General features: G+C 41.7%; 1 protein-coding gene across 1 annotated transcript in view; it reads right to left on the minus strand.

Annotated features, from left to right (window-relative positions):
* The window catches only part of lrrc75a (leucine rich repeat containing 75A), a 47,552-nt gene that overhangs the window by 13,308 nt on the left and 7,035 nt on the right, over window positions 1-27,209 (minus strand). Inside the window, exons 2-3 of the mRNA XM_004075781.4 lie at window positions 21,682-21,810; window positions 402-514 (exon numbers count right to left, since the gene is read on the minus strand). Coding sequence (XP_004075829.1) covers window positions 402-514; window positions 21,682-21,810 — 242 coding nt within the window. The remainder of the gene's footprint in view (window positions 1-401; window positions 515-21,681; window positions 21,811-27,209) is intronic.

Below are 27,209 nucleotides of genomic sequence, written 5' to 3' on the forward strand. Positions count from 1 at the left end.
AATCGGAGCTGAGGAAGCACACGGATTAATGACTGGCTTCTGACGCCTCATTTCCATAATGTGCAGCTCTGCAGCCAACAGCAAATCCAGCTCTTTATTTCCATTTCGCCTTAGAGAAGCAGCTCTATTTTGCGTGTGACGAAGATCAGAAAAGGTTTATCAAATTTACAGCAAGGGGCTTTCAGGAAGGGTGAAGACAGTTTTTCTGCTCTGATGTTCATAGTGTAGGAGATGATCCGACGGTGAAAGGGAGACATAAAGGCACACTCACACAAAGGACAGATTTCCCCTCCAACTGGGAGAAAACGTAGAGCATGAACAGACTTTCCCATGGCGCTCAAAGAGGCAGCAGATGAGGATGCATGCAGAGATGTTAAGAAAGCCATCAGACATGCACTCACCAGGCCTGTGGCTTCCGCTTCAGCAGCCCATGCCTCCTCCACTGAGAGTGTGGGCTGAGGTGGTAGGTCAGCTGACGGCAGACCTTCTCCATCGCCCCCAGAGAGTCTCCTTCCTGTCGAACAGAGATGGAAACCTGTCAGTTTAGGAAATCCCAGAGGTCTGCAGGTCCTTTTCAGAAAACAGGAGGTTCCTTATAGCTTTTAAAAGCTTACACAACCAAAAAGGATTGACCTTCTGAACATCTCAAATACTATTTATTCTCATCAAAACTTCTCTGACCACCTTAAAAGTGGAATAAAATAAATCACTTACAGACAAAATGTTTAACAACCAGTTTATTGTAATTTTATAGGCAACAGTTTTTTTTCTCAGTAACAACGAAAAAAAGAAAACAAATTATTTTTAAGTAAAAGTTTAAGTAAAAGTTGCTTTTATATTTATTTCTTCGATGTGTGAACTAATATTTATCCAATAATTCAGCAGTCAAAATATTTGCCTTCTATCTGTCTGTCTGTCTGTCTGTCTGTCTGTCTGTGAAGTTTTATGACAAAATTCTGCAGAGAAGATGCTAAAACGTTGAGTGAATAGTTGAATCAATTTAATTCTTCTGTTTGTTTTAAAAGGAAAGCCTGTCATTGCAGTGATGGAATAATGTTCACGTTTGCAGAGTTTTTGGTTCTTTTGCTGCTTTTAGCTTCAAGACTTTCAAAAAACTGTAATTAGTCACATTGAAATGCAGAATTTTGTTTTGAGTCACATTTTTGTCATTCATATGTATGTTGATATCGACTAGCTGCCTCCCAGGAGAAGGGATCTCCTTTAAAGAACCATCTTCATGTCAAAGTTTCTAAGAGTTACGTAATTATCATTTACTTACATGCTATAATCACCACAATATGATCGTCTCAGTTCTATCGTTCAGTAAAAAAACAATGACGTGAAAAGTGCTGACTATATATGATGTTCGTACTGTTTGATTGAATGACTCAACCCCGGCCATCAATCAAACCAGACTGGATACACTGGGAAGCAGAACTCCTCTGTGACGGACAGACTCTCCTTCTGCAGAAGTCTAGCAAAAATTCTCATCTCCTGTGTGGTTCTTCTCTTTATTAAGGAAAAAGTCATAACCCTGACAGCCTTTCAAAGCATTTTGCTTTTCTGATGGAGCATTTCTGTTTTTTAATCATGAATGGTGAACCACAGTGTTTGTGTTGATTTCATCTCCAGTGTTGTTGTTTTCTTTACGGATGGAGTTCCTGAGACGATGCGGAGCTTCCATCAGACAAAAGCCTTCTTGTTGCATATGTACTATATAAACAACCACTGGTAGATAAACCTGCATTAGTTCAGCCTGAAGAATTCAAAGTGCTTTTCAAGAAACTCCTTTTTTTTACGGTGCTCAAGCATAAATAAAACATGGACATACTTTTGGCAATGCCATGAGTGCTTTGACATTTTCAGAGCTCATAAAGGGAAAACAAGGGAAAACTAGGGAAAAAAGTCAATTTCTTGCAGAATCTAAAGAATGAAACACATTTTTAAAGCTTTTTTATTCAGTGGCCAACAAATCCCAAAAATTTGAATCTGCAAAAAAAATGTGCGCATTTTAAAAAAAAAAAAAAAGGAAAAAAAGAGTGAGTGCAGAACTGTTTTGTACTTCATGTGAAAAACATTTAAGCTCTTCAGTTTATTGTAGTTGTCTTATTTCTGAAAACAATGAGTGTGGTCGCATTTTTGCCGCGCTTCTCCTCTCCTAGGCAAAAGCAGGTATCAAGATGCAATCAATAGTACTTTGTAAAGCTCCCTTGTAAGAAGTGTGCTATTATTTTGGTACCAAAAACTAATATAGTTTATTTATAGCTAATCTTTTTCAGAGAGAAAGTTCCCATAGGACATGAATGAGACCAGGCCATTCATTACCCATGATCCCTCAAACCTTTGTGTTAAATGTGATGTAAAAAAGTGTAATGTAAAAAATGTGTAATTTACAAAATGCATTTAAAGCTGATGAGGCTTTTCAGAGCTACCAAATACCCTTTAAACGCTCTTATAAAAATGGAGAAAGCATCTAAAAACTAATAAATGCCCCCTAAAGAAAAAAAGTGCTATAAGCTCACAAAAGGTTCTTTAAGTTACGAAAAGTTGGAAAAAAAAAATCTAATTTCAGCGGCCTTTAAAACCTAAAAAAACGATTTTAAAGAAAACTCACAGTGCGATAAGAATAGCTCTTTAGAGCTATAAAAATAGTTTCCAAAACAGTTGAAGTAATTAAAATAACCTTTTCAATCTATATACGACTTAAAAATCAAAAAGAATTAGACCAAGCAATTACCCATGATTCATAAAAGCTTTGCATTTGCTGAGAAAAGACTTGTATTCTGAAAGTTAAAGAATATGTAGACAAAGGCTATACAAAAGCTATGTGAACGATGTTGATGCAGTTACAGTAAGCTGAGTCTCTGAAACTACTGTAGATAAAAGAAAACTAACATTGATCACATAATTTTTCATTTATAACAACGTTTAAAATCTTCAGTACCACCTAGAGGTGGTTTAAAGAAGGTTTGAACAGCTATTTCGCTAGAAAAACTGGCATTTTTGGCATTTGATAGAAACAGCTTTAAAATGCTCAAAATCTTGAGTGCTGTCAGCAATCAGACATAATTTCTTTAAAGGAATTGCAAATCTAGTTAAATTTGTTATTTGAAACTTGGAATACGTTTCCTTAGTCATCATTGGAAATATGCCGTCATGACTGCAGAGGACTTAAAGATGGGATTTAAAGATGACCTTAAAGATCCACCACAGGGATCTTGAAGGACCAATGGCTTGTTGAATTCTTGTTTTTTTTTTTTTCTTTCAAAAATCCTTTGGCTTCATCTTATGCTAGTAAACCTGTACTGAGTGTCATGGCGTCGTAGACGTAGCAGACCCAGATGCTGAAACCCGGAAGAAAACTCACAGCAAGGATGACTTTAAATGGATTTATTTTACCAGAGGTAAATAAGTTTCTGAGGGGATGTGGACGTATTTCCTCCGTGGATTGAACTTGGTGTTTCCTTTGAGCTGATGCAGATGAAGGGGAGGGGGCGACACGAGGACGCGTCGAACTGTGGATCCAGAGGGAGCGAGGCTTGGGCGCTGAGGACAGCGGGACCGGCTTGAGGTAAGGCGTGGACGCCGAGGACGGCGGAAACCAGCTTGGAACGAGGCGTGGATGCCGAGGACGGCGGAAACCAGCTTGGAACGAGGCGTGGATGCCGAGGACGGCAGGACCAGCGTGGAGGGGAGGAACCAGCGTGACCAAGGTAGGAACCTGAAGGTGAGCACAAGACGTGGTAAGTATGGAGACAAGATAAACTTAGCTGAGACTAAGAGGCCAGGCATAAGCACCGGAGTGAGTATAACAAACTGGCGTAGAATTCTGGTGAGAGCTCCCTTATGAAGACCGGCAGGATGATGAGAAGATGACGATCAGCTGGTTCCAATCAGCAAGGTGGTGAGAGCTGTAGGAGGGGGGGAGGTGAACTGACAGGCACCGTGACAGTACCCCCCTCTCAACGACCGCCTCCAGGCGGTCCAGGACGGCGGTCAGGGTGGGCCCTGAAAAAGTCGTCCAGGAGGGAACGGTCCAGGATCATGGAGCGGGAGATCCAGGAGCGCTCCTCCGGACCGTAACCCTCCCAGTCCACCAAGTACTGGTGACCACGGCCCCGGCGGCGAATGTCCAGAATACGAGAGACCGTAAAGGCAGGCGCGCCGTCAATGAGCCGGGCGGGTGGTGGGGAAGCGGATGGCGGGCACAAGGAGCTTTCCTGAAAGGGCTTGATCTGGGAAACATGGAACGAGGGATGAATCTTTAAAGCAGCCGGGAGCCGTAGTTTAACACAGGAAGGATTGATGATTTCGTCAATGATGTAAGGACCAATGTAACGGGGTGCTAGCTTGCGTGAGGCGACCTGAAGGGGTATGTTCCTGGAGGAAAGCCAAACCTTTTGCCCAGGTTGGTAATTTGGGGCCGCTCTCCTACGACGGTTAGCCAGACGGCAGTTGCTCTCCCGAGTGCGCAGAAGGGCAGCTTTAGCTTGGCGCCAGATACGCTGGATACGTTGCAGATGATGCTGCACAGAGGGAACGGCCAAATCTAACTCCTGTGAGGGGAACAGCGGAGGTGAATAACCAAGGGATATTTCGAATGGAGATAAACCGGTGGCAGAGGAGGGATGGTTATTGTGAGCGTATTCAATCCATACTAGGAACTTGGACCAGGTGGAGGGATTCTGGGCAGCCAGGCAACGGAGGGCAGCTTCCAGCTCCTGATTAGCACGCTCCGCTTGGCCGTTAGACTGGGGGTGATAACCCGAGGAGAGGCTAACGGTAGCACCCAGGGCGGAGCAAAAGGTTCTCCAGACCTGGGACACAAATTGAGGTCCCCGGTCTGAAACTATGTCCTTGGGGATCCCGTGGTTTCTGAAAACCTGATGGACCAGGATGTCCGCCATTTCAGCGGCGGTGGGGAGTTTAGGTAATGGAATGAACTGAGCCGCTTTAGAGAAGCGATCAACGACTGTAAGGATGACAGTTTTGCCTTGTGACGGAGGCAACCCTGTGACGAAATCTAGGGCAATATGGGACCAAGGGCGAGTAGCGATGGGCAAAGGGTGAAGTAAACCAGCCGGAGGCAAATTGGAAGATTTGGATCTGGCGCAAATATCACAAGCGGCGATAAACTCCCTGACATCCCGTTCTAGGGTGGGCCAGAAAAACCTGCGCTTAATGAGACTGAGCGTTCTTTGGACACCCCCATGACAAGAAACACGAGAAGTGTGACCCCAAACCAGAACGTCCGAACGCAGAGAGGAAGGCACGTATAGAGTGTTAGCGGGGGGAGGAGGATGATCGGGTTCCTCATCCTGAGCCTGCAGGACCCGCGTTTCGATATCCCACGTGAGGTTACCGACCACGCAGGTGGGTGGAATAATGGGAGTGGCCTCCTCAAGGTCATGATTACTGTGGATGCGAGATAATGCATCGGGTTTGACGTTCCTACTTCCGGGTCGATAAGTAATGATGAATGAAAACCGATCAAAAAAGAGGCACCAGCGGGCCTGACGGGAGTTTAGGCGTTTGGCAGAACGGAGGTAAGCGAGATTTTTATGATCCGTCCAAACTATGAAAGGGTGCTCCGCCCCCTCGAGCCAATGACGCCATTCCTCCAGAGCTAACTTTATGGCAAGGAGTTCGCGGTTCCCAACGTCATAGTTCCGTTCCGCAGGTGACAGTTTACGTGAAAAGAAAGCGCAGGGTTTGAGTTTCCCTGAGGAAACCTCACGTTGGGAAAGGACGGCTCCCACTCCGGTATCGGAGGCGTCAACCTCTACGATAAACTGACGTTGGGGGTCAGGTTGGATCAGGATGGGAGCTGAGATAAACATCCCCTTGAGTTTATCGAAGGCGGCCTGGGCCTCTGGGCTCCAAACAAAAGGTGTATTAACAGACGTAAGTTGAGTGAGTGGGGCGGCGAGACTGCTGTAGTTGCGTATGAATCTACGGTAAAAATTGGCAAATCCGAGAAAACGTTGTAACTGTTTACGTGAATCGGGAGGTTCCCAGTTGGCGACAGCGGAAACCTTGGCTGGATCGGGGCGGATGTTGCCAGCCTCAATAATGAACCCAAGAAAAGACACGGTAGATACGTGAAAGTCGCACTTTTCAGCCTTTACAAAGAGTCGATTTTCAAGAAGACGCTCAAGGACCTGACGAACATGGTGGATGTGGAGATCGTGATTGGGTGAATAAATGAGAATATCGTCAAGATAGACGAAGACAAACCTATTAAGGAAGTCTCGGAGGACGTCATTAACTAGGTGTTGGAAGACTGCAGGGGCATTGGTGAGCCCAAAGGGCATCACCAGGTATTCAAAATGACCAAGGGGGGTGTTGAAAGCAGTCTTCCATTCGTCCCCCTCCTTCATACGGACTAGATGGTACGCATTACGGAGATCCAATTTAGTGAATACACGCGCTTCCTGAACGGTGTCCAAGGCGGAGCTGATGAGAGGCAAAGAATATTTATTCTTGACTGTGATCTGGTTTAATTCTCGGTAGTCGATGCATGGCCGAAGGGTCTTATCTTTCTTTTGGACAAAGAAAAAACCTGCACCAACGGGGGACGAAGAAGGACGAATGTGACCCGAGGAAAGAGATTCATGGATGTACTTTTCCATGGAGAGTTTTTCAGGACCTGACAGATTGAATAATCGACCCTTGGGGAGAGTGGCCCCGTTTAATAGCTCGATGGAGCAATCATAAGGTCGGTGCGGAGGTAGAGCTCCTGCCTTGCTTTTACTGAAAACAGTCCTGAGATCATGATAACATGAGGGTACCTTGGAGAGGTCAATATCATCAGGTGCTGGCTCCAGATTGGGAGAAACTGATGGTACTGCGGAGCGGAGGCAGTTGGCAAGGCAATGGGTGCTCCAGTTAGTTATGTGAAGATTCACCCAATCGAACTGGGGATTGTGACTGCGGAGCCATGGGAAGCCTAAGATAACAGGAGATTGAAGCGTTTGAGTAATATAGAATTGCATGACTTCATGATGGTTACCAGAGGTGACAAGTTGCACGGGTCTGGTGCGGTGAGTGATTCGAGTGAGCAGCTGACCACCTAGTCCAGCTGCCTTGACAGGATGATCCAGCGGTTCTGTGGGGAGATTGAGTTTGGACACTAAGTGACTGTCAATAAAACTTTGTTCAGCTCCGGAGTCTATGAGGGCTTGGCATACATGAACATGAGACTGGTGACATAGCTTGACAGGTAAATAAAGAAAGTTATTTTCCTGAATAACAGTGGAGGAACCCTCCCGCGGCCTGTCTTCTAGCGGGGGGCTTTGGAGTTTAAACGTAAGGAGCACTGCTGCACATGGTGCCCAGAATGTCCACAATAGAAACAGGTACCTTCTACCTGGCGTCTGCGGCGTTCCTCCGGTGTGAGTTTAGAATGTCCGATCTGCATGGGTTCCTCAGAGGAGCAGGTGACGTGTTCACGAGAGATGGAAGGAGATTCTGGCATGGGGGTTTTAGACACAGGGTTATTTACAGTTTTCCTCTCAGTATGTGCTCTTTCTACCTGACGCTCGCGGAGTCGTACGTCAGAGCGAAGAGCTGCAGTAACGAGCTCCTCGAACGTTCTGGCTTCAGACTGAGAACAGAGATGGTCTTTGATCTGGTTGTTAAGTGATCGATAGAAAACCCCTTTTAGGGCAACGTCCGGCCATCCAGCTTCCACAGCTAGTATTCGAAAGTCAATTAAATGTTCACTTACAGATCGGCTGCGTTGCCTTAATCCTAGAAGGTGGCGCGTCGCCTCCTCAGTCTTGCGGGGTTGATCAAAGACCAGCTGAAATTCACCTAAGAAACGCTCGAAAGAAATCTGAGAAATGGGGTTAGCAGTTAGAAAGGCCTGAGCCCATTTGAGCGCTTTGCCTCTGAGGGAGTTAACTATGAGGGTGATCTTGCTGTGGTCAGCTTGGTAATATCGCGGAGCCTGCTGAAAAATAAGTCTGCATTGAAGAAGGAAACCCCCACATGATTCAACGTCCCCCTGAAAAAACTCCGGTTGAAGCCGGAAATTTTCAGGAATCCCAGAGGCAGCGGATATGTCCAAGCTCCCGGCTGTAGGGGCTGCAATGTTGGTATTAGAATTAGCTGGATATTGTCCGATCGAATTCATCTGGGCTTGAGAAATTATTCTCAGGCGACGAGAAAGGTCCTCCTGAATAGCGGTGACCCGGGTGATGGTACTGTAAAGGAGGTCCAGAAACAGTCCGTGCTGGATGACGGTCTGACGTAGATCTTCCGGGTCAGCTGGGTCTGGGTATTGGCCAGTTTGTTCTGTCATGGCGTCGTAGACGTAGCAGACCCAGATGCTGAAACCCGGAAGAAAACTCACAGCAAGGATGACTTTAAATGGATTTATTTTACCAGAGGTAAATAAGTTTCTGAGGGGATGTGGACGTATTTCCTCCGTGGATTGAACTTGGTGTTTCCTTTGAGCTGATGCAGATGAAGGGGAGGGGGCGACACGAGGACGCGTCGAACTGTGGATCCAGAGGGAGCGAGGCTTGGGCGCTGAGGACAGCGGGACCGGCTTGAGGTAAGGCGTGGACGCCGAGGACGGCGGAAACCAGCTTGGAACGAGGCGTGGATGCCGAGGACGGCGGAAACCAGCTTGGAACGAGGCGTGGATGCCGAGGACGGCAGGACCAGCGTGGAGGGGAGGAACCAGCGTGACCAAGGTAGGAACCTGAAGGTGAGCACAAGACGTGGTAAGTATGGAGACAAGATAAACTTAGCTGAGACTAAGAGGCCAGGCATAAGCACCGGAGTGAGTATAACAAACTGGCGTAGAATTCTGGTGAGAGCTCCCTTATGAAGACCGGCAGGATGATGAGAAGATGACGATCAGCTGGTTCCAATCAGCAAGGTGGTGAGAGCTGTAGGAGGGGGGGAGGTGAACTGACAGGCACCGTGACACTGAGCTTCTGTTAAACCGATTGACTCTATATGAGAACTGAAATGAGCGAGCCCTCCCCCTAGCGTTCCAAACAGGAAGTACCCATTGGCTCCAAGATGCCAAAATCCATAGACTTCTACAGAGAAATAGACAGCTATGACTCTGTCATTCTGTTTGTCTGAATAACCATTCTTGCTCTGATACCTTTTTTATAACATGCTCTTGATAATCCTCATTTTGATACTTATATGTAGTTCAAGTTATTCAATTCATACAATGACCAATAAGATGCCTAAATAAAAGTAGGTGGAGCCTGCTGGCTCGCATATCTAATGTTCAAAACGTTTGACAGAAAGAGTTGCCCACTTTCAAGTGGTAGGGGTGTGGCCTTCCAACAAGCTCACTCCAAATTGGTGAGAGTGGTTACCATAGAGACTAAGATCGATTCGGACCAATCAATGGTTGTAACTATGAGCTAAAGTCTGACAGATATTGAACTTTTGTCATGTAGAATAATTTCCACCTGGCTAAGTGAAGATTTGCAGACAGATGTTGGGATTTTACAAAAAAAATTTGATACAGCATGTGTTTACAAAGAGTCATTTAGCTTTTAAACAAACTAACTCACCACACCACTATCTATGAATTACACAAACTCACTCATAAAGCCTAAATGTCTCTTTTTCTTCTTCACCATCAGCATCTTTCTTGTGGTTTTGTCTTTTTGCTTATTGCCCATTTTCTCTGATTCTCAGTTCTCCTGCATTATTGATGGGGAGCACATTTACAGGTTTGTAACAACCCCTGGGGAACTGAAGACCTCTACTCTATCTTTCTTTTTTGCTCCTCTGTTTTGCGATGGACATAGTCTGTGCAGCACAAACAGTCACCCCCCGTCACATTTTTCTCAGCTTGCTCTGCTAAATGAGTCCTCACTCTGCCTCCGTTCTGCATGAACAGTCTGGATAATTCAATCTTCCCGTCCTCGTCTCTGCGGTCAGGAGTGCAGGAAAACGCCAACCTGGCTGGAGACCACGACTTCACCTCACAGAGGACTCACGTTCTGTTTGAGAATGTCTAAAACAATGAAAGCCTCAAAACACAGACCCGGATGATGCTTTAAAAATAACCATAACAAGTATCCCTGCTTTCCATATTTTATGCAAAATGAAGGTTTTGTTTTTTAGCATTAGTACATGCAAAATGCATGGAGGCGTAGGGGTTTGTGCTCTTGCCTCACAGCGGGAAGGTCCTGGTTTGATTTTCTTTGTGGAGTTTGTGTCATGGATCAGCTGGCAGCTGCACCCTCCTCCTCCCCCTTCTGTGTGTTCACCTGTTTCTCTCAGCTGTTTTCAGTTTCCTGATTATGTGGTTTGTTATTTAAGTTTCTGTCCTTGTTGTTTTCAGTGTCGCAGAGTCCTGTTTGTTTGTACAACTGGATGTTTGACTTCTTTGAGATTTCGAGTAAATCTGTGACAGTCTACTTGAGTTCGAGTTTGAGGTCTTCCTTCCTGCGTTTGGGTTCCTTCGGTCACGAGTCGTAACAGTTTGCATGTGTGGGGTTTGTCCCCCCACAGTCCAAAACATGCTTCATAGGTTCATTGAAGATTCTAGATTCTCTTTGGATGTGTGTGTTCCTGCAACAGACTGGCGACCTGTTCTGGGTAAAGTTAATTTAAAAAAACAACTTAATTTTCCACCCTGCAGACTGGACATCTTAAAATCCTAAGGCTAGAAGGTTAAAATCTGTCACGAATCCAGTTTTAAAACCAATCCAGAGCCTTCAGATTAGATGAGATTACGAGATGCATATATATTATTTATGAGCGTGCTGAAGTCCTGGCATTCTGTCTATGAACATATGTAGAAGTGGGCAGTAACTTTGTGGTGCCTGCTGCTTTTTGCACTGAAAAACTGCAAAGCAAGGCAGCAATTTTCACTCATGTCAGGAAAATAATTTCTGTCCACAGAGCTCAGGAGGTTCTGCTTGTTGTTTCTCAAAAAGACTGTCGTTTTTCAGTAATACCTGTTTTTATCTGTGCGGAGCAGCAGTTCCAGCTGTGGTTTCATGTTTTTAATGCTCTTTTCTTCTGGCGAATGAACTAAGGAAGACAAATGTGTGGTTAGCTGTTAATGTGAGGAAAGTTTCCAGTCTCTGGATAATTCTTAAGAAATAAAATAGGGATCTGATTGAGCCGAATCTGTTTCTGCAGTCAGATTAAGCAGACAAGTTCAAAATATGAATTTAACCGAGAACCCAGATTGGTATAAAACAAGTGGAAATGACGGATAAACAGCAGAAGCTGGCTAAGAAATGAAGGTAACGATTTAGGAAAAACCAACAGCACCAACAGTCCAGTGATAAAAACAACAAAACCTCATGATAAACCTAATGAGCCAAACCCTGTTGACTGTAAACTCACTTATTGGAACAATTATAGTCTAAGCGCTCATAATTACTATTTTTTAATATTGTGCATCCTTTTGGGAGGGTTGGGATGAGCCAAAGTCGAACATAAAAGTGGGATCTTTCAGCAAAGCTCTGAGATGCACGTTTTTCTGCTTGATCCTTTTCAGGCTGTTTTGTCTGAAAGGAGAAGTGTTGGATGAGAATGATGGTTTCCAAAATAAAAGACTAGATTGACCTTAGCCAATTACCTTCAGGTGTAAAATGACAACAGAAAGCTTTTCCCCAGATAAGCCAAACATGAGGCTCCATCAGGACTCGTGACAAAGACCTATTGGTCTGAAACATATCAGATGAAACTGGGATCTTCAGTGTCTCCCAGCTCCAGCATTCAGGAATCGGGTCTATCTCAGGTTTTATCAAGCCCTGCAGAAACCTGCCAAAGCCAACATCAGCTGTGTTTTGGAACTGGACTTGATGGGTTGATGGGCTGGGTTGGAGGAGAGGCCTCACCATGGAGGCTGGAGATCAGAATAGCACCTGCCCTTACTTCAGGCATGATTAAAATGATCTGCAGCTGCAGAAATGGAGTTTGGTGAGTTGGTGAGGGATTAACTGGATTATGTCCTCATCTGCCTCCTGAATGTTGGGAATATGCTTAGGTTTGTTTGGTGGAATGAGATTTTCACAAGATGATTGGTCCAAACCTTTGTTTACATGTTTCCTAATAAACAACAATAACAAGTGAAATATTGAAATCAAAAACAGTCTTTACAATACATTGATTATGTTTGGTAATCATGCAGCAACACAAGATGTTTGAAGTTTGTAACCATTGCATGGACAGAAGTTTGTGGTGTTCCCTCACTATATCATGCTACATCCTTCTTTCACTGTCTTTTTTGCAAAAAATTTTATTTATTTTTTCAACCCATTGTGTTCTGCGTCCTGATTGGCTGTTGACCTTGTCAATCTGTTTCCTCCATGCCATCAGTTTGCCAAATCTACATAAATCTTTTTCATTCCATACTACTGGACTTATTTTTCAATGAAGGTCTGAACGTTGAGAGTTTAAACAAAAGTAAAAATTGTAAAAATGTTCATGCCTGTGAGAAAAGTGTATCAAGTGTGTATTGAAGAGTTTAACACCCTTAAAACATTGATAATTTTATTTTGCGATTTCACCTATTACCCCGCGGTAAACAAGGGAACACTGATTACTATCAACACTTCAATTAAGTTTTGCTTTAGTAGGATTTCCCGAACAGTATGACTGTAAATCCTCAGAGATGCTTCATCCATCTTCAGTTAAAAGTCAGATTTGGGTTTTTTATGGTGTCCTCCTTGAACTGATGGACATCATAGAGCTTCCAGCTGTTTCTACATAAGACCGTCTATTCCTCGCTGGTTATCAGCTCATCTTAGTCCTCACAGACAGGGATTGTCGGAGTGACCTTTTGTTACTAAGCAACAGAAATATGTCTATATTCCCCCAAAGCTATATATCATCGTTTTCCGTTCCAAAATAATCAAAGCTTCATTTAGAATGCAGCAGACTAATCAATGCAAAGCGTTAGGAAACAGCTATTTTTAAGGAGATCATGCAAACATCTAAATCTAAAATCAAAGGACACGCCCCCTTTTGAACCGCTGCTCTTGTCTATGAGATGTTAGGGGGGGTATTTTATATGAATTTACCTGTCAGAGGCAACAATGTAAACGTGTGCAGGCCCAAGGTTACATTTGGGAGTGGGTTTCTGTTCAAAACCGAAATCCAATGCAGCAGAGATGCAGCAGCGTCTTGTCATCTCCTAGAAATGTATTCTGCCTTCGCAGATGTTAACAGCTTATGCACTAACAGTCATGCCCCCTCTTTGATCTAAAACAGTCAAACTTTATGAATCCAGTTACAAACGGAAAATGAACATATATAGAGAAAAATCCGGCAACGGTGAAGTAAGGAAACAAAATCACAGGGATCTGTCCACACCAGAGCCATCATGATCACAGAGAGCGTGACCCCAAGATCATAGTGGGCCTGGGGTCCTGACCCCCAGACAAGGACAGTCTACATAAAAATACAAGCCCCATATCCCTGTGCATCCCTGTCCACGTCATCCTCTGCACTTTGATCAACAGAAGTTAGGAGCATTCATTCACTTGAGGAAGATGAAGGTCAGACCAAAGACGCATCCAACTGATTATAACCTCTTCAAAATGACCTTCATTTAAATCCACTTTGCTCTTTATTTGATAGACAGGAGGTCCTTTGATTCATTCATTATTCTATAACCTGAATAATGAAGAAAGCTGCTCTCAATGGAAACTGTTTCTCCTGCACTGAGGATTTATAAATATGTCTTAGAATCAGCAAAGCACTGGTTTAAGATAGAAATAACTAAATGTTTCTTTGTTAACTGATCTGTTGAGTTTGTTTCAATTATTACATTAGAACTGATTGTTTCAAACCATCTATTTCTGATCAAACACATCAATTTAATTTTATTTGTATAGCCCAAATTCACAACATCAGTCGTCTCGATGGGCTTCGTACCGACCCTTCTTCCCTCTTTTGTAGTACGTCTCATCCAAAGATGTTTTCTCCTGATCCACCAAGGGTTGCTGTTTTTCTTCTCCTTTATAAAGCCAAAGGCTGTCAGCGTCCTCCTCACTGACTCTGCAGGAAACCCTGACATCAGGGAGACCTCCTTTCCCCCTGAAGTTTTGCTGCAAGTCCTGATGTTCCCATCCTTCTCCCTCATGGGACTGTGGCTTCACTGTCCTCCTGGGCCTCTTCAGACTGCAGTACCACATCCGGCCTCAGAGTTGTTCGGGGAGCTTTAATCTCTCCTCAAATCGACCATCCTCTCCCATTCGAATAATGTGGACCAGAGAGCATCCTCTCAGTGTTTTGTAATCCTCTGGCATTGAGATGGCTGAGCATCAGCGGCGTTATCTTAAGTCATGCTATTTCTAAAAGCACATTTAGTGAGACAGCTCCACCCCTAGCCTCCTTTTCCACCTCTTAAAGCATTTACACAACAACCGTAACACTGTTAAGAGCAAAAACAATAGAAGTTTCAAACCCTGGCGCTGTAAAAATGTGTGAAGACTGGAAATAAAGTAAAGCTAAAACAAAGGTTAGTAGGTTAAAAAAAAAGGTTCCTTGAGATGGAACTCACTAAACCTGCACTACCTGCATGGGTGAACAACAACACAGTTTAGACTTTATGGGTTTAAAAAGAAAGAAAAATTCTTATTTTGCTTTTTGTTTTTCTTTATGTTCTTTAAGCTGAGCTGTTCCATTGGAGTTTTGTGTTACTGTCAAACCAGATAACTGTTTATTCACTCACACAAACACATCAGTCACATCCTGAGTGACAGTTCACAGTGAAGGAAGAAATGCTTCCAGTGTTTTATAGGTATTTTTCATGGATAGGATTTCAGCGCTCAGTAAACCTTTCAACTCACTATTGAGATCCAGAATAATGCGATTTAACCAACAAATTCTGATTAATCTATTGATGTGGCTGAAATGCTCCAGTGTCTTTATCCCTTTATGAAATGAGTGAATAATCCTGCAGCACTCTTGCAGAGTTCATGAACAAAATGAGAATCAACTCTCTGTTTTCCAGACTCAGTTATCAACAGAAGGATCTCTGAAACTGAACATTAAAAACAGAATCTTCACATGTTAGAAAAAATGTTACACAACACGGCAGGTCGATGAGCAAAAACAAAGTGCAGCCACACAATGACAGCAAGAGTGTATGAACAGACAGACACAGCAGGAAGAGAAGGAATGTGTGGGACGATGCATCATGTGCTGTTTCTGGAATGAGGAGCCCAGCAGACAGAGGAGGTGTTGTGTGAGCTGTGGCCATTTTTGGTAGAAACTTCTCTGTAGGAACCTGTTAACTTGATTAGTAGTTTTCTTGATCACATCATGCCTGAAATCTGAACTCTAACCTTAAGATGCATAAGAAGTGTATAGTTGTTATAGTAATTTGGCAACATTGACTTAATTCATGTGAACAAGATGTTTGCCTGAAAAATTGATTTTGAAGCAACCGTAAAGCTTTTAGCGTCATCGCTACATAGAATTTATTATTATTTTGATTTTTATTATTTATTTTGAAGAACTCTACTGGTGGTTAGTGGGAAAATAACAAATACACAAACCAATATTAAAAATGTTTTAGAATCACATATAAGTGGAGTATAAGTCACACCCCTTGCAAAAAAAAAAAAAACCTGCAACTTGTACTGGTATCATGGTCTCCACCTTCAAAACATTAGTTTTTGGGTTCAGACAATCTTGGATTTCAGGAGGGAGAGGTCACTGATAGAAACCCTGATAGAAACCAAAGCATAACAGATGGTTTCTGTATTTTAGGCGTCTTCTTTATAACCTGCATACGAACCACTGACTGTACCCGAGAACTGGAGTGAGTTAGTGTGACGTCATCCATAGAACGTGGCTTACTTCCGGCTCCCACCAAATGAAGTCAATTCTGTTGCAGCCATGTTGGAGTCAGACATCATCAATAAGCCGTGCCTGATCCGATCTGAGTCCATCACCCCTACCACTTGAAAGCAGGCTACACCAAATCTATCAATCAAACGTTTAAATAGTTGTACAGTAGGGGCAGGCGGGCTCCACCTACTATTATTAACTATTATTAGTCCAGGTCTCACTTATAGCCAATTGTGTGAAGTATATTTTCAAAACCCCTGGTTTATGAGGCACTCCCTTTGCTTTACATTCCTCATGCTTCTATAGAAAATCCCTGTCAATCCCAATCTGCAGGCTCAGCATTAGGATTAGTATGGAGGATCTCACATCTTCTTACTTTAGAATCCTGATCTCCAGGTCCCTTTTTAAACCGACTTAAACTCAAACATGGAGGAATTCGTGTTTACTTCTGCATGTCATCATTATTAATAATTGGTTGAATGCTGTAAAGCATTCAACCCTTTGTTTTCCTGTTTCTCTTTATTTATTCTTCCACCTATCTTCCGCCGTTTTTCGGCACTTAACTCCTTCTACAATTTTTAACCTATTTTTACCATTCAACTTTTAAAATTTTCAGCTCCTTCATCTTATTAATGCTATGACTTTTGGTACTTCTAATCCTTGTACTTTTTAAGATATTCCAGGTTTTCCGGGAATTTTTGCTCCATTGAAATACATGGAGAATTTTTCGTTCAGAAGTTCACAGTTAAACTCCTTCTACAATTTTTCACCTATTTTAACCGTTCGACTATGAAAATGTTCAGCTCTTTCATCTTATTCAAGCTATGACATTTTGGTCCTTCAAATCCCTGAACTTTTCCATTTATTCCCGGATATTCCTGAATTTTCCAATCTTTTTGCTCCATTGGCCACACCTTTGCTTCTTTAAACAATTGTAACTTTAACATTCTTTTGGCTAGAGACACCGTTCAAATATTGAAATGTTCACAAGGTTTTGGACTTCAACATAAGGTTTAAAATTATTATGGGATGGCAACACCACCTACAGCTTGGCGGCCATTTTGTGCCAAAATGTGAGGCAATTTTAAACTTCTTCAAACTTTCACCTATTTTTACCATTCTACTATTACAATGTTCAACCCTTTCATCTTATTCCTTTCAGCTATGACTTTTGGTCCTTCAAATCCTTGAACTTTTCCAGATATTCCCGGATATTCCCAGATTTTCCAATCCTTTTGCTCCATTGGCCACACCTTTGCTTCTTTAAACAATTGTAACTTTAACATTCTTTTGGCTAGAGACACCGTTCAAATATTGAAATTTTCACAAGGTTTTGGACTTCAACATAAGGTTTAAAAATTATTATGGGATGGCAACACCACCTACAGTTTGGCGGCCATTTTGTGCCAAAATGTGAGGCAATTTTAAACTTCTTCAAACTTTCACCTATTTTTACCATTCTACTATTACAATGTTCAAACCTTTCATCTTATTCCTTTCAGCTATGACTTTTGTCCTTCAAATCTTTGAACTTTTCCAGATATTCCTGGATATTCCCAGATTTTCCAATGTTTTTGCTCCATTGGCCACACCTTTGCTTCTTTAAACAATTGTAACTTTAACATTCTTTTGGCTAGAGACACTGTTCAAATATTGAAATGTTCACAAGGTTTTGGACTTCAACATAAAGTTCAAAATTATTATGGGATGGCAACACCACCTACAGTTTGGCGGCCATTTTGTGCCAAAATGTGAGGCAATTTTAAACTTCTTCAAACTTTCATGTATTTTAATCCTTCTACTATTACAATGTTCAACCCTTTCAGCTTATTCCTTTCAGCTACAACTTTTAGTCTTTCAAATCTTTGAACTTTTCAAGATATTCCAAGATTTTCCAGGATTTTCCAAGATTTTTGCTTCATTTAAATACATGGAGAATCCTTGAAAACCTTTGTTGCTTTCAAGCATTATAACTTGCTTTCAGCTAGAGGCACCGTTCAAACATTGAAATGCTCACAAGGCTTTGGACTTCAACATACGTTATGAAATTATTATGGGATGGCAACACAACCTACTGTTTGCTGGGCATTTTTTGACAAAATCTGAAGCAAATATTGCAATAAACTTCATCCATGGGTGGAACTGAACATATTGAAATTCACTGGATCTGGACATATAAGGAATGTGGGCGTGGTTCACAAACAAACTTCGTTGCTAAGGACGTCCAAAGGTTTACTTTTTCCGATTTGTCTGAAACTGACGTCGTTTTTTCGTTATCCCCAGGCGACCGAAACATAAAATGGTTGCTATGGAGATAAAATCAATAGGAAAGCCGCCATTTTGGAAAAAGTGGATTTTCTGTCAACTTAGAACATGTAGCTTTTACCAATATGATACTCTCAAACCTTGTGGTTTTTTTTGAGTCAGTTGATGATGCTGATGCTAGCACTTTTAGCCATTTTAGCATCATCTTCAAATTTTCAACAGGACATCCATTTTTTCAACAATTTCAGCTTTCATGCTTAACTCCGTCTACAAATTTTGACTTGTTTTGGTCATTCTACTTTTTCAATGTTCACCTTTGACTTTTGGTCGTTTACCTTTTCAAAATATTCCAGGATTTTCCAAGACAGTTCAGCCATTTTTTCAACAATTTCAGCTTTCATGCTTAACTCCTTCTACAATGTTTGACCTATTTTAAACATTCTACTTTTACAATGTTCAGCTTCTTCATCATATTTCTGCTTTCATTTAGCAATACAGCATTCAACCCTGCATTTTCTTCTGGAAATGCAGCTCCTTCTAGTTATCATTATCATTCTAGCCCCCTGCCTTGTTCTGAAGACATATTAGCTGTCTGTGTATTCATTATTTTTAAATCTTTTTGTATTAAAGAAATCCTCTTTTTTGGTTTTTATCCTCACAGACAAACGTTTAAACGATCATTTGTCTGATCTCAGCTTCAGTCCAGTTTATCACAGATTACAGAGGAAGTGCCTCTTTAACACTAAATCCAGGAAATGCACGGGAGATTGAACAGGAAACAGAAGGATAGAAATGAATTTCTGCATTCATTGGGTTTAACATATCAGTGCATTTCCTGCCGCTTTCACAGTAAAAGCATAACTTAGACAGAAAAGTGCCAGAACTGCAGTAAAATGTAAAGCCTGAAGGACCAGTGTCTGCCTTTGAGTTTAATGAAACTGTACAATCAGAGGAGAACCTGTGCCTGCAGCTGTAATGAGCTTCAAACTTCTCTAAAGAAGAAAGCACATGGCAGAGATTCACACGAGGTGTTATCTTTATGCAGACACACGGTACCCGTGGGGCTTGTGCATCTGTTCCCCGCCTTCCTGCCAGCGTGGGAGCATTTTCCTGCCATGATCATCGTACCATTGTCTTCCTAAGCATTTATCAATTCAGATCTCCTGTACAGGGCAGACAGAAGTGAGCTCAAAAGTGACTGCACCTATGAACAGCAACACATTTACAGGTAATGAGGTAACACACATTTTGGTCCGAGTTAAAAGACCTCAGATCTGTTTGTAGTGAAGGTCACCAGCATGACACCATCATGGATCCTGCAGCACAGCCGAGGAAAAGCCGCTCAGAGAAGCTTTGACCAGAAACTGCCGACAGCAATGATTCACACAAATATTTACATTTTGTCTAAAACTGATGCAGAAGTTCTTATGGATGCTTTAAGAAAGCAGTTCCTGCAGAAACATTGCTGCTGCTTCCATCTTTCACGTCTGGTTGTGTCTGAAACCACTAAAATAATTATAGTAATGTGTTTTAAACATCAATCTTTCTGATCTACAGAGAACATGATTTGTTTACCTCCATCTTATTACCTCCAAAATGTTAGAAAAGGTGCTAAACAACTTCCAATTTCCCCTTTGGAAATTTATAAAAAGTACATTTGAATTTATTTTGACTGTATCTAGATAGAAAATGAACATCATACAGGAGATCTACATCAGAACCTCTTGATCAACATCTGGCCCGTCACCTTAACACCCCCAGACAACAACTGATTGATCAGGTGCAGAAAAAGGGGAACATTAATGAAAAAGTTGTTTTTTTAATGAAAAAATAAAAAACCACTAAAGACATATAGATGCTATATTTGAAGTAGCAGGAATCTGTGATCGGATCTGATCTCTGTCACCGTTATCTGTTCACATAAAAAGATAAACCACATCTTTATTGAAACATATTTTTGATGTTGAGATCACTAAATGTCTTAAAAAGATGGTCTCAAATTCATTTTTACTAGATTTTAAAGTCATAAATAACAGAAACCTGGATTCTTATTTCAGCCTCCAACAAACAGACAGATTTATCCTTTCAGAGAAATGAGCCATGACTTTAGAAGCTGTCAGGGTCTTTGAGAACTGAAAGCTTCCAGAAAACACCAGACAGCAAAACTGCGGTTCAGTTTCAGTTTGACCTTCGCATAGTCGCAATATTTTCAGGATCTCATCACCATGAAAAGTCTTTCACTCACTAAAACGTGTGCTAAAAAGCAAAGTACTTTGACATCAAAATATTCCTTTATACTCTTTATTGAATTTATTCATCTTTAAAATTAATCTTTTTTCTCAGGAACCTCATCAGTTTAAAAGGTAAAATGTGGGCGGGGCTGAGAGAGAAATGTAATGAACGTAAGTCACGAGCTCAGCAATTACTATAATCAACTTTCATCTCAGAGAGTCATTATATTTGTGCAGGAAGAGCTACATCATGCTGACGTTTCTATGTTATATAACCAGAGTATTTCTGCTTCGTATGTATTTTTATGGCAGATGAATGAAAGTCATTTCTGCTCATTTGCCTCTGGTACTGGCGCATCAGAGAATGCTCTGAAATTAACCAGCAGGCTTTTAATTTTGATCCACACTCCTTCCTCTTTGCATAATTCATCCAGGATGATGGCTGTTGCTCTGCCCCCCCCCCCCCCCCCCCCCATGACATGGGTGAACAAACACAAAGCTGAATTTCCTCAAGGACACGCACGGCTACAAAAACATTTACAGCTCCTCTATAACCCCATAGTGTCAGAAGAAATGAGTCAGGAAGTCTTCTAATAGAAGCAGCACAGAGACCTACATCAGTGTGTGCGTGTGTAAACAAGCATGTGTCTGAGTGTGCTTGTGTGTTGATGTTGATGCGAGTGTGTTTATAGGCGTGTATGTGTCCGTGACTGTGTATAAGGGCACTTGTGAGGACGAAAGTGTTTGTGTGTGCACGTGTGAGTGTGCATGTCTGTGCTTGTGTGCATCCATGTGTTTGTGTGTCTGTGTGCAGGTCTGAGCGTGCACGTGTTTGCGTGTCCACCCGTAAGTGTACATTTGTTTGTGTGTTGGCATGCATATGTCTGTGTGTGCATCTCTGTGTGTTTATGTTGGTGTGCGTGTGTCCGAGTGTGCATTTGTCTGTGAGTGTGTGCATGTTTGTCTGTGTTTGTCTTTGTGTGTGCTTGCTTGTTTGTGTTGCTGTGTGCGTGTCTATGAGCGTTTCTGTCTGTGTGTGCATGCGTTATTGTGCAGGTGTTTGCGTGTTTGTGTGCGTGTGTTTGTGGCTGTGTGCACATGTGAGTGCGCATGTGTCTGTCTTTGCATGTCTGTGTATGTGTTATTTTGTGTGTTTGCGCACCAAGGTGTGTACAGTAATCTGTCATACTTCTTGCAGATCATTGATGTCTAGAACATTATTTGTAGAAAGTTATAGAAAGTTCTGCGTTCTACGTTAGCCTCTGGTTGTTTTCAGGTTTGTTTCATGGGTTTGGGGATACATTTTGTTCAGATTGTGGTTAACGTCCAGCTTTGCCCGTGGGATGTGTCGCTGCAGGAACAGTACAGAGCGGCGTCTTACTGTCTTGGGGCAGTGGACGTATTTGGCCAGGCTGATGATCAGGTCATGAGTGATGGGATCAACCAGGTTTCTGAAGCTGGCGTAGCGATACAACACGTCGTCCAGTGAAGTCGACTCCATGCCCAAATCCTGCACAGACAGAAAGATGATTAAATAAAAAAGGAACATCCAGAAGTTCAGCATTCAGGTGTCCTCACTATGTACAATTTAAAAGAAATATAACATCGAATATCTACACAATCATACACTGATTTATTTATTGATTGGTCTATTTCATTCTATTTTAGCAAGAAACAAAGGAAAAACACAAAAACAAAAAATACATAGATAAATCAAATACGTTTAACATTTTAAGTAAGTTAGTAAGTAAGTTCATAAGTTGATTCAGAGAGAAGGTATTAAGTCATTGTACCACGAGTCAAAAATTCAGCACAGGTTGGAAACAATTTTAAGTGAATAGTGGGAACGATAATAATGGATTACTAAGAGAAGCTCACGTTGTTCAGCTTTACAGCAGCAGCAACAACCTACAATGTCATCTTAGAGGTAACAGTCTGTCACTGAAAGGAGCTGATTGGCGATGACATCCCATCATTCAGTGGGAGTCATTCGTTCAGGGGGATGATAGCTTAACAACCATCCTGCTTTCTTCCATCTCCTTCAGTGAGCTGGGCTTTTTTGACCAGCTTCTCCAGTCTGCTGAAAGCATCCAACACGGAAGAACCTATAAAGCTGGATGAAGCTAGCAAATATTGAAGGTGTTTTACAGTATGGAGCCTGGATGTGGTCGTGTTATCCAAAAGCTTTTTAGATATTAAGCTTATAAACCAACAATTAACTAATGGAACATTTTAAATTATTCATTTTAACAAATGGAAAAACTTCAAGTATACTACTAGAGTCACATGCACCCATGCATGGTTGACCTGCACAGCTGCATCTTAAGGGGAGCCCAGGTGTGTCTTTCAGTTTCCTTGTGGCCCGTAAGACTACCCCAAGTGACGTCATGAAAATGGAACATACCATTGTCATGTATGTGGTGAGTATATTGTGAATTATTTCTTAGGCTAATGGAAGTTATATGCATTTATGATGTACAGGTGATGCTGGCGACATTGTCCTTACGCATCACTCTAGTCCTTAAGGTGCGAATACTGGCTCTTTATTGACTGCATGTCAATGTTGCATGCATGGGGTGTGCACTTCATATGCAAGTGCCCATAGGATGTCTTCATAAACTACCCGGTACACTCTGATTGTCTAGTTCACTACAACCTGTCGCCTGCAGCATGTGGAAAAAAATGTACATGAGCATTTTCTCTCTATGGGTTCACTGAGCGGTCTACAAGCTTGATTTACAGTGCAGGTCACCTGCAGGTTGCCTGATGATGCAAAATTGTTGAGCAAAAACATAATACTGCCATACTATAGAGGTTTAAAAATGTAAAGTTGATGATGAGAAGCATGAAAGGTCAGCAGGAAAGTGCTCATTTCAGGGCTTTCTTTCAATTAGATGATGACAAATTATGATACTTGGTTCTGTTTTATTTATTTTTTTCGGTAAAGGTTAATTTATGTAGCAGCAAGTGGAGATGTGAATTATGCTTTTTCAACGATGGTTTCTGAATACAAACCACAGGAAACTCTGTTTATCCTATTTGTAGCGTCGGAGACCTGCATGATCAGTTACATGAAATTCACTTTTTCATGTTCAAAGAGCAGCTTTTTTAACATAAAATGAAATGATTCACACTTTAACAAAACCTATGAGGAGAGCAGCATCAGCTATGCACCTCCAGTCTCTGGAGACAGACATGTAGTCACTCAGCAATCGCTTTTAGCATAAGTAGTTTCCATAAACAGTTAGTATATTTGTTCTACCTGTGTTTCTTGTCATGTCTTTGCATTTTAAGTGAACCCTGCTGAGAAAAGGATGAACTGATATAGTGGTTGATATAAATTGTGTCTTTAGGAAAACAACAATGTGGTGCTTGCTGAAAAACACTCATTTTACCACTGGGACAAGTCACATCATATAAAAGCATCTGCCCTGCCAACAATGCAGTATTTTTACAAATGTGTTGTCTTAACAAGACCATTCCCTTATAATGATCTGGACTGTTGAGAGTGATTTAGGCAAACCACCAGAAACTGGAACAATTTTTTTCTGTAACAAGCTTGTTTGACCATCCTGCATTCAGGAACCATCGTTGGATAAACGTCAGAGCTGCTGTGTCTGCAGTGAACCATTTAACTGTTCCCCTGACATTAAAAAAAAAGGTCTGCTGCAACAACAGACAGTATTCAGGAGATCACTGAGGTTCCATGACCTAATAACTGTCTGTAGAAGCCGCGCCTCATTATACCAGCAGCTTTAAATGGATAACAAAGAGACACCAACAGGTTCCCTAGTCCAGAAGCAGCAGAAAAACAGACTCAGGGTTGTTCATCAGCAGCTGTCTTCTGTACGGTCTGGTAATGAAGGGGTTAAACTTTTGTTTCCAGCTGAATGAAGTCTGCTGTCATTACTGAATGTGTGTTCACAACATCTGGAAAAGAACAGAACTGTCTTCTCAGCTGGTCATGGACTCATGCAGAACAAAGAGATCTTGAATTCATGGTTCTGCATAAAACTGAACTAAATGGTTCAATGGATGTGGTAACATTTATACTTGTATACATTTTTTCTTTCATCAATTTAGATTTTTTAAATTATAACCACATTTATGTATAAATAGAATATAGTTTATTTTGTTAATTTGAGAAGGCACCAGACAGGCACATGGGAAATCAGGGTTCGATTCCCAGGAGACCGTAATGAGCAATTAACATAATCGGTGGGCAAGACCCTTCACGCTACTGTGGCTGCCAAGTGCCAACCTTATAACCCATGAGAGACGACAGCATCTCATGCCAACTCAGATGTCACCCATCTGAGTCAGGTGCTGTGGCACCCAGAGAACCAGAGAATCACTACCTCCATGTCAACGTCACTGTCATCTGTGTAGTAAAATGCCCCAAAACCCGTTTTAACTCTGCAGTCTGCACCTTGTATTCTATTATGTTTTATTATTTTTTTTACTTTTCTATCAGTATTTTTGCTAGCTACTACCATTGCATGCTTTGAGTCCCTCTCAATTACTTTAGCCGGCCACTGGAACAAGACGGAAATGAACGAGATGCAAGAACAAGATTCTGTTGAAACACTGCTACTCCAGTAATCCTAAACCCTGTTGTCTTTGTGAAACTTCTCTCAAATGTACTGAACTGTCAGAAGACTGGGGCTGCACGATATGAGGAAAACTTGCGATGTGCGATATAAGTGATCAATATTGCGATGACGATACAACTTGTAATAAACAAATAAATAGCACAAAAAACCATTTCCATTTGACTGCAACAGTTTAATTTATATAAAAGTTAAAATATTTTAAATTATACTCCAAATGACCCTCGTCTCTGATTCTCTCATGCCTGTCAGTGACCCCTGCCTGCATGACCCTGATTTAGCTTTGGACTTTTAGCTGAGCTCATAAACCTGCTGCATTTGGATCCAGCCGTCTGCCTGTTCTTGTGACATAAACATGTCCCCCAAAAAAACGACATTCTTTCAGTCTAATTCAAACCGACAATTAAAAGTTAAACAATATAAAAGTGTAAATAAAAAGCAGTTTTTAAGAAGTGGTTAAAAGAACAGGAGGGAGAAATATTAACTGGTAGCTTCTATTGCTGTTTTGAGAATAATACCTGAATAAACTGTAGTAAGGATGGATTAAATACTGTCATCCTATTTGGTAAATAATTAATCTTATGAGTGCTAACAAACCAAATTAATAAAAAAGAAAATCGCCCATGGTTCACTCCATTTTACACTTGATGTGTGATGTCATACAAGGAAAATGGTTTACTTCCTGCTCCAACCACATAAAGTCAATTCAATCACAATTTTTTCACAATACAGACGCACCATGTTGGAACTTCAGGGGGGGAGGGTTCACTCAGTCCAGTTCTCATATACAGATAATGGACAGAACACAGATGAAGTTTGATGTTATATTACACCCAATAATGCAAATGAAGATCAAACAAGTAAGAGCCTTTTGTTTACAGACTGAAGACAGGATGAACACAAGATATTCATTCAATGTTTTCTCACCTGTGTCCCACCTTTGCTCTCCTTTCTCAGGTGAGAAAAATCTGTTAGGAGGGGAGCAGCTGATGCACCATGGCAACACGTAACAGCCCCACACACAGTTTGTGAACAGGCGTGAGGAGACCGGAAACAACATTAGGACCACAACTTCAGACTCATCTTCACAGAGCCATACTTCTTTCAGGAGCCTCAGAGGTCCATTATTAATAACACCAAAGGGCTGAATCCTGGAACCCACAGCAGGAAACTGGAGTCCAGTGAGTCTGGATGATACCTAGAAGTCCAAAAAGGGAGAATTCCCCATCCACGATAGCACTATCATTGCATGGTACCATTTTGACAAAGAGAAGCAGCTTCCAGGAACCTTGTATATGAACTCATGGTCAGAAGATGTCATACTATAAGCAGGAGCCTGCTCAAACGGCTCACCAATCACTGGTTGGGAGAACAGTGAAGAATGTGGAACTGTCTGGTCGGGATCGTATTCTGGTTAAAAAAATAGCTGTTCATAAAGTGTCAGCACTAAGAGGTCTTTCAGAGTCTTTCAAGGAAAAGGTCAAACTCATGGAGACACCGATGAAGAAACCTTTAAAAACTGAAAAAAAGCCATCACAGATCCAGATCTGTCTCCTTTGAGTCAAACCTTTCCTGCTCCAGATTTCTTCACTGTGTGCAAAAGGGAAAAGAGGGGGGAGATGATGAGGAAGCAGCAACTCAAGCTCCTTCACTCTTCCTTTTTTAGTATTCCTTCGGTTTGTGGAGCTCAAATCTTATCTGAGCTTTTTCTCCTTAAGTCTCAGCCAAAGCATTTCCACCTTAAGCTCCTTAAAGTGAGGTGACTCATCAAATAACTTCCTCCCAGCTGAGCTAATTACTGAATGTGTGACAGGCAAACAGTCTCCTTTACAAAACCAAAAGTCTCCAAAATGCTTTAACACATCATTGATCAACAGCAGAAATATGCTGGTCTTTGATAAATCTCTTATAATTAAAGGTTGGTCAAGGAAGTTCTCATCAAACATCTTAGAAATATGAGGAACTGAGGAGCGCAAAAGTCAAGAATTCCCTCCAAGGCTGGACAACAGAGCTTTAGTAGTGAATGCAGGTCTGCATCAACTCCCATCACATTCCTCCCTTTACAAGCAAAGTCATGACTTTCAAAAGGTGTGTCCAAAGTTTTCACACTCACAGATAACAGACAACCCTGTAAAACAGCAGCTATAGATGAGATAGAGCAAGAAACTAGCAGAAGAGGGAATTTCCCACAGGAAACGCTGTGGTCAGATAAGTTAGTGCTTTAGAAATGATTTGGAAAAACTGATAGGAGATCTTTAGATCTGTAAAAAAAAGACTTTGCAGACGCTCAGATGCTATC

This window comes from Oryzias latipes, chromosome 13 (genome assembly GCF_002234675.1).
Source record: "Oryzias latipes chromosome 13, ASM223467v1".
In the NCBI taxonomy this organism is placed as follows: domain Eukaryota; kingdom Metazoa; phylum Chordata; class Actinopteri; order Beloniformes; family Adrianichthyidae; genus Oryzias; species Oryzias latipes.